This window comes from Eufriesea mexicana, unplaced genomic scaffold (assembly GCF_001483705.2).
Source record: "Eufriesea mexicana isolate 0111107269 unplaced genomic scaffold, ASM148370v2 scaffold953, whole genome shotgun sequence".
Lineage (NCBI taxonomy): Eukaryota > Metazoa > Arthropoda > Insecta > Hymenoptera > Apidae > Eufriesea > Eufriesea mexicana.
The window spans coordinates 493,411-504,355 of NW_016909094.1; the positions used below are offsets into that span (position 1 = coordinate 493,411).

Genomic DNA, 10,945 nt, shown 5'->3' on the forward strand with positions numbered 1-10,945 from the left:
TATATAATATTTTTTTATTTTTTGTATTTAAAATATTTTTAAGGGTATATAATATTTCTTATTTTATTGTAATAAACCATTTTTTTTATTTTTTTCTTAGGAGATATTTTCTGTAAAAATAAATAAAGGATTATAAAGCACTTGAATTATCTTTAATGATACTTTAAAAATATGTAGTGATCTTAAATGAAATATCATTATACAATTTCAAAGGTTTCTTTATATTGCAAAAAATTGTTCCAAATGAAAATATGAAAATGTAACAAATGTTTTATTTGTTGTAATTATTATAAGTGTCATCAACATTATCATAAATTTTATTACTTTAACACTGTATGTAGTTTTTTCTTTTTTTCTTTGTACAAATTGTTATTATATTCTATATATATTTTACTTGAAATGAAATGAAATATATTTCTTACATTACTATTATTTAATACCTCTTTTTTTGTACTCGCGATTTAAAGTCTTGTGCTTGTTAAAACAAAAAAATCTATAGATTTTAGAGTCTATAGATGTATATATTATAATCATTAAAAATGTCCAGTCTCATTTGAAACAATATTTTGAAAATGTATTATAAAAATTTATATGTACAACATTATTTAGATTTATATTCTTAAAATTTATGCATGAGCATGTATCATATGTAATATATTTTTAAAAATGCAGATCATTATAATGATTTACTACTAATTTTCTTATTAATTAGAATGTGTGAAAAATTCATAATTTTGTTTATTTATTTTAACAAATTTGCTCTGTATAAGTTTAGACTTTTCATTATTGTTTTAAAATATTATCCTGTTTAATACTATATATAATTGTTAGCTATCTTTTATTTTAATCAATTTTAATTTTTATCAAATAATGTTCTTTTCCTTATTCTGATAAATATAACTTAAATGAAAATTTGTATTACACAATATAGTTTTTAATTTTTTAATTTTATACTGTAGTACACCCTGCTATAATACTTTAGATAAAATTAAATCAAAATTCATAATTGTATATTACTTTTGAATGCATTAAAATATAAAATAATACGTATAAAATATAAAATATTATAAAATATTTGTTGTAAACAAATTACATTAGTTAAAAAGTAAATGAGTTACTGCAAAAATATAAATATTTCAGCATATATGACAATAACTGGAAATTTCTTGCATGATGCATGTGCTTGCTGAGTAATACTAACCATGTAGATTTAGAAATTTGTTAAAACGTGCAACATACACTTTTTATAATTTTGCATCAATTTTGATTTTGCTTTGGATAGAAGAGAGAATGCCGTTGCTGTACACGACTCAGGAAGTGCTGAACAACACTTTGCATCATATTAATCACCTACGTACACCTTCCTTATATCCTGTGCAACACGGCAATGTTCAGACTTCCTTATAATATTCCTGTGACACAAACTGTGCAGTTACTTAGCACAAATTTGTACGTGATATATGTTATGTTTCTGCAATGGATATCCATACAGTTATACAAATATCATCGAATAACTTCATTTATTTTCTTCTGGTTATTGTATTCAGGTGAGTTATTTTTGTGTCTATGTATGTATTTTTATATTTGATGTATATTAACAGTGTTATGTTATTATACTATTATTATTAGATTTGATGAAACAAAAGGATTCATTTAATATTATATTCGATGTACATTAATGTATAGGTTTTTAGTTACATTTATCTAAAATTATAGCTATATTAATATATATTAATATTAAATATATGTTACTATTAAAAATATGATATAAATTAAAGTACTTTCTAACTATGGAATTTAAAAAGAAATTCTTTTAGTAGCAACAAGTCATATTTTTATTCTGATACAATGTATTTAAAATTATTTGGTCTGTAACTGCTTTTTTTTTTAAATTTTTAATTTTTTGTGTATATATTTATTATGTTTAGATAATTTAAGTTTTATAAAATTTTGTCATAAAAACTATATTTTGTTGCAATTGTGTATAAACACATTTTACATCTTATAAATATATATATATATATCGTCATATTTCAAACATTTTAATTCAAATCAGTACATCATTATTTTAAGATAGTAAAATATGTTTACATTCTTACGTTGCAGCAGCAGGAGATCCAAATGCATGGAGATTGGGAAGAATTGAAGAGACTGATCATGAAACACCTGTTTAATGAAATGAATATTAGATGAATGTCATCCTCGACAGTCAATATAAAGCAACACCTGTCTTTTTACATAACGTGAAATAACGATGAAATATATTCGTCATGTCGAAAAATATGGCATGGTGTGCGTGGAACAATTAAACATTCTCTTGCCAATTAATAATTTTTCCCACTAGTCAAGTATAATTAACAATGAAAAAAAAAACATTTCATTGTTTATAGAATAATGGTTCCATCCTAGTTTATATAAAGTGATATATGACTAAACATTACTTTATGCTTCCAATATATTATTGAATACCACCGAAACTGATTTAAATATGGCTGTTTATAATTCACACTAATTTTCTTCTTAACATGCATATGTTTAGTATCGAACAAGTAAGACTTTACATGTGTAATAGAATGGAGATTGTTCAATCGCAGCGGCGTAACTTCTTTAATGACAGATCTGTGATTTATTGGAACTGGTAAAGCAAAAATTAGGGAGGCCTAAATACCAGATTGTTTCCCATACCCATATATAGTGCCTTTTTACTTGCATTTCATTTATTAATTTTTTAAGAAAAAATATACAATACTATTGTATACTAATTTACATATTCATTCAATATCTTTTAAGAAAATTGCTGGTGGAAATTTATATACTTTAAGTACAGTTTACGATTGTTTCTATATTTTCTACTTCAATGGGACCATTTTGAACTGGTCTTTATTTAGAAATTAAATGGTAGAAATATAATTTATTAAATGTAATATATGTGAAATTTGTTAATTTGTTAATCATTGCTAATGGTATAGCTACATTTTTCTTGCTATTAAACATCAATATAACAATTATTATTAATGTAATAAATCTTTATTAGATAGTGTTACAATAAAATTGACTTAAGTTATACTAATACAAAACATTTTCAAAATCTAATTCTTACTTCTTTGATTTATACATTTTTCACAATAAAATTGATGTAATTAAGTTATACTAATACAAAACGTTTTTAAAATCTAATTCTTACCTTTTTTGATTTATACATGTAATATCAATACAATTTATACATATATACGTATAATTTGTAAAATTTATACAGTTGAACATACTATGTAGATACAGTAATTTATTTTTACATTAAATTCGTTATTAGAATATTTTATGATAAAGCAAGGTTTTATTTTGAAATATGATCATTTTAATTTTTTGCTACTGTTTTTGCATTTTGTTAAATTTGATTACAATTATTGGAATTATGTTTTTTTTTTTCAATCTTATTACCATTTTATTTTGTTACTACTTTATTTGCAATTTCTGCCAGCAATTAATCGTTTTTGTCATCAAAACTATTGTTAAATAGTTTTGAGAGATTATTGTGCGAATCATATCATAAAACTAGATAATGGCGTTCAGATTAGAGAAGCAGGAAGTTACGCCAGAAAGCGCTGGATGATAATACAATTGTAACGTGAGCTATATTAATAAAATAATATTTATATTGATATACATTGTCGATAGAAAAATAAATGCATATAACTTTTAATGTTTAATATCGTAAAATTATCGAAAATCGTTACAACAATATTATAATCGCGATTACTGTTTCTTTGTTCAAAAGAACAAGATTATCTTTACATATAATTTATAAGTGGTAATTATGATTAGACTCAATTATTAGAATGAAACAAATTAAAAAAATTAATACGCACAGAGGAACAAAGAGAACATTAATGTAATTAATTAAAATTATTTTGAATGAATATAGTGAAAGTGTTATGTACCGAAATTTAAAGTAAATATCTCAGGTTTTAATGATTGGATACAGTTGTAGAAAAAAGAAACACAAAACAAAGGAAGTCTTTAAAGACAATTTGTTTAGTCTAGTGAAATGCATTATAAAATTTAAAATGTTGCTAATTGAATTCATGCCCAATTAAGGTTGTAATACATACTTTAAGAGGACTTTTTATATGTAAAATCATAGTTCTGAGCATATTCTATTTCAAATATTATAACTAGTTTAAAAGTTGAATAATAATTGTTCTATTGTATGTATAAAATACATCCTTGAAAATAATTTTATTGGATAACAAGATACTGATTTCTTTATTATTCTAGAAAATCACTATTCTTCTCAAGATGTTAAGTCGAAAAAAATGAGAATTATGCAATTTTATTTACTCTATTCATGTATATATATGAAGTGTAAATGATTTTGTTTTAATGAATGTAAATTATTCGTTACTCATCTTTGTTGTTTATTGTTTCAGATTGTTATCATTATGTGTAGACTTTTTAGTACATAGTTAGGTATTACAATGAAATATGAAAGAAATGAAAAAATTTAAATTACATTGAATACATTAATGAAAAATCTAATGACAAAAGAAATAAAGAAAATTAGTTTTAGAAAAAAATATCAAGTATCAAATTATTCCTGTTATCCCTTTTCATTTTTCTTTCTAATTTTATAATATACTTAATTAACTATTTTTTATTACTTGTAGAAAATTTTATTTAATTTCGAATTATAATAGAAAATGTATTACATAATAATACAATATTTGTACTTATAAATTATTTAATAAAAATATAATTGTAAAATGTTAGTTTTGCAAAATACTAAAAAGAATAAGAATAAATTTGTTTCTTATAGTTTTCTTCATTATAATTTATGTCTAATTTCTATGACTATTATTTATTCAAATTGTATATAGCAGTTACAATTTTTATATGATTAAAAATTAACTAAATAAATTTAATAATGTTTAATTAGAAAAATATATATTCATTACAATTAAAAAAATTCGAAGTTTTAAATCATAAAGAAGAAGCATTTTTTTATTTAACATGTAGATGTCGTAATAATAATGTATTTAATGTAATAATTAATTTATTCAAATTTGTAAATTATTAATGAAACAATAAAAATTATTACTTTACACGATAGAAGTCTTTCGTAAAATCCGTTATAAGATTCATGAATTTACAAAATAAGTGTATAATTATAAATGTAGTGAAATAATTACTATCATATTAAATAAAAAATTATAAGTTAAATAAGATAAGATAAATACAGAAGATAATAAAATTTGAGTAGTATTATGTTACTCATAAATTATGACTCATAATAAGACACAATATTTGAATAGTATTGCCCTGTATTCGCGAGTTGTCAAATGGTTATTTGATATCAAATAGTGATTTTTACTAGTGAATTAAATATTTAATAAAATGTCATCATTGGGAATGTACGAATTAACTCATCCCGAATCACTGTCAGAATCACAACTTAAGGAAATTTTAGAAAATGTAAGTGAAACAGGTTATGTTTATTGACAATTTCTCTTGATCAAATCTTGAAAACTTAATTCCTTTATAAATTAAAATATTACTTATTTAACTACAAATATATTTAATAGTATATAATGATCTTTCTTTTAATAACTTTTTATTATAATATAAAAGATGTTATAAAAATTAGTTGTAAATATATGAAATTTTAGAGATTTTGCAATTTCATAAATACAAAATTAAATATTCAAAATTGAGTAAATATACAATTATTAAAGTATTTTTTATAATGATATTAGTATTAATATTTATATTAATATTCTTCTTTAATTAATTTTTTTATAAAAAATACTTATTATTGACGCATATCAATTATTCATTCTTAATTTGTTTATAGAGGTGCATTGACTTCAGTGATTATAAACATTTCTCTAAATCTGACCTGATAGAACTATATAAACGGGTGGCTTTGCCATTGCCCCAGAGACAATCTGAAAACATTCAAAACTTTGATACAAAAGGATATAATGAGGAAATATATTCTACTAATGAATTTCATAGGAAGTTAGTTTTATTGTAAGTGAAAATATTTATTTTTATTTATTACAGAGTGAAGAAATGAATAGTTTGAATTATACGCAATATATGTATGATACATGAGTTTTATTTTGTTTTGTTTTAATTTAATATTGTCTTTTATAAATATGGTACTAAGTCTTTAAATGATAAATATTTAATAAAGAACTTAAAATAGGTTATCACCAGGGAGATATGTAACTAAGATATTTTATTTAGATGTTTTATTTTAATTATTTTTATACTTTTAATTTATATGCATGTATTAATATAACTTTTATATAATTTAAAAATAAATATATGTACATTTAAGAATTTATAATTTATAATTATTATATATAATTTTTATTTTTGTAATTTATACAAAGTATGTAGAAAGTAAATATAATAAACAAAAATACATAAATTTTTTATAGGACCAGTACATGTAGTACAAAAGCAAGTTTAAATGAAACAATAAAAACACCTGCAACTTCTTCTGTGAGATCAAAGTCCTCTATAAATGAATTTAAACAAACATCTAAGAAAATACGTTTGTGTAATTCAAATAATGTTCTAAAATATAATGGTATTGATAAACGTATTAGTGATGAAAAACATGATGTACGTATATGTATTAATTATTTGATCACTTAGTTTAATTCTTATATTTAAATAATCAATTTCCTTGGTATTTTGATTTATTATAAAAAATTTTATATTATATTGTTATTTTTGCAGATATTTAATATAAATTATACAAATATTTACTAAAATATAGATAAAAGATAATAACTATTGCATGATTACTATCTATAAGAAATTAATGTAAAAATTTTTATGTACTTAGGGAGCTTCACCGAAGAAGAAACAAAAGATTACATGGCCATAAGATTATACCATATTAAATTTTCATGGTACATAAAAAGTATTTTTTTGATAATGAATGCTTATTTAAATTAGTGGCTGTTATTGAATTCAGATATAGATTTCTATGAAATTTGTACTAAATAATATTATTAATAGAAATTTGTAAGGTAAATTTGCAAAACAAATGGTTATTTAGTATTAATTTTTATTAAATTATTAGAGGTATCTACTTCATTAGTTAAGAGTAATATAGAAGATCCATTCTATAAGTATTGATATATGTATTCATATTGTTGGACAAAAACAAGGTTGCTGAAATAATTTGAATATCCTGACAATATTTAAATTATTTATACTTCAGTGTAAGAAATTTTATACCTTCTTTTATTTCATTTGAAGTGTAAGCATTAATAAAGTAGAATATTATTGGAATCTGTTACTATCGCGTTTTAATCTACAAAAAAAAATACAACTACTACAATACTGGTTTAAGAAATAAGATAGAAAGTGCACGAATGATCATTTGGCAATATTCTATAGTTTACAGACTAACATCTTTTTACAAATATCCATTAGAAGACACTATGTCAGTTGTAATGTGTATTAGCTATTTGTTAATACTAAAATGAAAATATCTTGCAAACCAATAATTTTTTATAATAAGTGACTTAGTACTTTCATGTATAAAATTGGTACATTAAAAAATATATAATTCCATTTAAAACAGTAAAGTTGACCTTCATATATTCTTTATGTACCTACCTAGGAAAAACTTACCTATATCAGATTATGTGCCCCTTAAAACCATCAAACTTTTGTTTGAGCATTATTTTGTATTGTCAATAATTTCGGAGATATTCGGCTGAATCGATTTAAATAGAACACCCTGTATATACAGGCAGAGTTCAATGTAATAGTATCAACAATTTTTGCAAATATCTCGAAAACTAAGATTGAATAGCAATTATTACTCGAACAGAATTGTTCAAAATTTCGTTCTTTATAACACATTTTAAAATTATTGAGATCAGGGCATGCATTCTGCAGTTTTTCCATACCCTATATTTTTTGTAAAAAAATATCATTCTTGTTGATATTAAACTCACCATTTCTCGAAAAAAAGAGAGAAAAAGAAAAAAGTAAATCGAATGGGTAATTAAAGCAAATTTTTACCTAAAAAATTTTTAGTACAATACATTGAATTTTACTTATATGCATGCTTGTGGCAATGCATACGTCAGCCTGTGGTTGTCCTTTACCTACTGTACCTAGAAATATATATGTATATCGTGGCAGTCGGCAACCAATACGTATATGGGCAAACTAAAAAAAACACCCTCACTGAAGTAAATATGAATTTGGGTAAAATATAAAATTAATATGCGTCGGCAAGGGAGAAGTTTTGTCTCAACTTCTGTATCCACATCTTGAAAAATTTAACGTACATAACCTACTCTAATTTATGGTTAAATATAAAAAAAAGTTCAATTCGTATGATTTTTCAGAAAGCACTCATTACTGATCGGAACTATATATTAAAGGATAGCAGAGAGAAAGGGATAGAACCTAAATCTAAAATATTAGTTTTATGTATCTAATAGTTATCGAAATTTTAATGAAAAGCCTTCGTCATTATATATAGACATTTCTATATTTATACAAGAGGTTAAAACGACTAGCTTCTTTGAACTTGTAACCATCGAGCAATCGATGATGCGCACTAATATTAGACCTTGATTTGTATAAGCTTTTATAAACTTATCTTTTTTTCAAAGTTGTATTATGTAATTTTAAATAATAAATTTGGGATAGGTTTAGTTATACTTTTTGGGGTGAAAGGGAAAGCCGCCCATACATTCAAATGTATTTGAAAAAAAAATATAGATAGATTTTAAATGGGACATCCTATAAAATTGGCGTCAAATGTGAGTACACGTCATTAAATATTTGACACTCGAAAATGACTATTAGTACAGAGAAACAATCGTTTTAATTATGTTTGTATAGACAAATTTCCATGTACAATGTCAAGAATTTTTTTATTAATATGTAAAATTATTTATTTCCTGAAAATAATATTTTGCATTTAGTATATATCTCCCTGTTCCATCTTTTGATAAAAATTTGGAGTTGATTGGGCTGTTCTTCAGATTTCAAAGAACACCAGAAAAAATAACAAAACATTTGTTTTGCAGATATGTATGTATGTTAACCATAAAGTTGAAACAAGGAATTTTTTCGTCGCCATTCTCTAAGCAGTTATAACAATCTGAATTATTTCATTGTGTATGTATTATATAAGATAGTGATTAGGTTAGGTTAATTTATATTTTGTGAGGTGGCAGTGCAGTATATGATTAATATATCGGCTGTTGCCGACCATTGGTATATATTTCTAAATATAATAGGACAATCGGAGATTGATGCATACATTGTCATGGATGCGTACGTATAAGAAAAATTCAATGCATTGTATCAAAAGTTATTTACTAACATCTCGGAAACTAATGAATACCTGAAGTTCTAAAGTGCCCAAATTGTTGATCAAGATGAAATTTTAGGAAAGGAGGGGTACAGTAAACCTTAGATACCAAATTTCAATATTGCCTTTTTAGTATTTTCTAAGATATTAATTGAATTTTATGTAAATATATACATTTATGCCAATATTGCGTCAACTATGTAAGCCTGTGGCAGTGTATATGTGAAATCAACTTGAGCCCAAAGCTACTGCCCATTGCAGCGAGTGACTAACATTTTTGTAACATTTGTGATTTATGAGTAATTGCCAATTATAGTATAATGGGTGAATTTAAAATATGCATTTTCATACATTTTTCGGTACAGTGTTAAGCTTATATAATTTAGCAAAATGTGATACATAGTATGAATGCTGTTCGTAATTAAACTCAATATACCTTTAATGCAATCCGTCGATATCGCACTAATTCCTTTAATATGATAAACAAAAATAAAAATTCAGGCGACATCCAATCAGCACCATCTATGATTTTGAACTAGAAGTTCAGGAAAGGTAACAAGAGCGCAGATGCGCGAGGTGTCGTCAAACACTTTGGATGTCACAGACAGATACTGGTTAGAAAAGAACAGAGGTGCTTCGGTGCCGTGAAAATTAACAAATTACTCAATTTCGACGTGTCACGTTGACCTCCGCCCCATGGGGTAGAAATCAATTAAGAAATCATCCCTGGGGCTTAACGACAGGCCGATAAGCATAGGACGACTAAGGCTGACGAGAATGGCAGTGACTGAAATGAGTGTTGGAACGAGTCGTAAAGATGACTTACGAAGCATGGAATTGTTGAGTACACGAGAATATGTCGCGTAGGCTAGTCAATACTTAAAAATAATTATATTCTATTTGGCAAACGAGAGGGATAAGAGAGGAAAAATATGAAATGTATATGTTTGCTCCAAGTTAAGTGGCTTACCTTTATACAGGAAGCGTGCACATGAAACTTGTTAACCTAGAAATCTATCATGTAACTACTTATAAATAGGCGCACGCATCCGGCAACGTCCAACGGTCTTCTGAACGAATTCTTGAAAAACTTGAAAACCAGAAAGGAAACATATAATCCTGAAATGAAACAGATTTGTAAGGGGAAAGAAAATAAAAGAGAAATGAATATAAACCAGAAAAATCAATTAAATGGAGTGAACAACCCTGCAATGGGACATAAACAACACAAGACAGAGAAGACATAAACAAACCAATGACGAAATATTCGAATTTTCAAATAAAGATAAATAGAAACGAAAACATAAAATGTGGAAAAAGAAAAATAATTAAATCCTGAAAAAAATTAGATTTGAAAAAAGAATTATTAACAGTCCAACGATGATACATCGAATATTATACGAAATATTTGAATTCACAAAAAAAAATAAATAGAAACAAAAAAATAAAATCTGGAAAAGAAAAAATAATTAATACCTGAAAGAAAAAAATAATGAACACCTGAAAACAAAAAGAACTTATTATTAAAGTATTGAAGGGGATGGGGTGGCTAACCCCAACCTTACTTCGCCCTTCCCCCCCCCCCCC

General features: G+C 24.6%; 2 protein-coding genes across 4 annotated transcripts in view; both read left to right on the forward strand.

Annotated features, from left to right (window-relative positions):
- Positions 1-2,690, forward strand: part of LOC108547199 (blood vessel epicardial substance) — an 8,471-nt gene extending 5,781 nt beyond the window's left edge. Inside the window, exons 9-10 of one of the 3 annotated variants that reach the window (XR_001890176.1) lie at positions 1,283-1,547; positions 2,107-2,172. Coding sequence is in view for 1 of the 3 variants with exons in the window: in XM_017899609.1 (XP_017755098.1) it covers positions 2,107-2,174 (68 nt within the window). In the remaining 2 variants the exon portion in view is untranslated. Of the gene's footprint in view, positions 1-1,282; positions 1,548-2,106 lie in introns of all 3 variants that reach the window. The other 2 variants (XR_001890177.1, XM_017899609.1) reach the window with 2 other exon arrangements.
- A 2,667-nt stretch (positions 2,691-5,357) lies between these two features.
- Positions 5,358-6,898, forward strand: LOC108547181 (uncharacterized). Its single transcript, XM_017899588.1, has 4 exons — positions 5,358-5,469; positions 5,849-6,027; positions 6,444-6,630; positions 6,857-6,898. Exons 1-4 carry the CDS (start codon positions 5,392-5,394, stop codon positions 6,896-6,898), a joined length of 486 nt encoding a protein of 161 aa, XP_017755077.1. The 5' UTR covers positions 5,358-5,391.
- The last annotated feature ends 4,047 nt before the right edge of the window (positions 6,899-10,945 follow it).

Bases quoted from the DNA above. Each gene is read 5' to 3' on its own strand.
- LOC108547181 (XM_017899588.1), top strand. From the start codon at position 5,392: ATGTCATCATTGGGAATGTACGAATTAACTCATCCCGAATCACTGTCA. The intron at 5,470-5,848 runs GTAAGTGAAACA...ATTTGTTTATAG, and splicing joins TTAAGGAAATTTTAGAAAAT to AGGTGCATTGACTTCAGTGA. The intron at 6,028-6,443 runs GTAAGTGAAAAT...AATTTTTTATAG, and splicing joins CATAGGAAGTTAGTTTTATT to GACCAGTACATGTAGTACAA.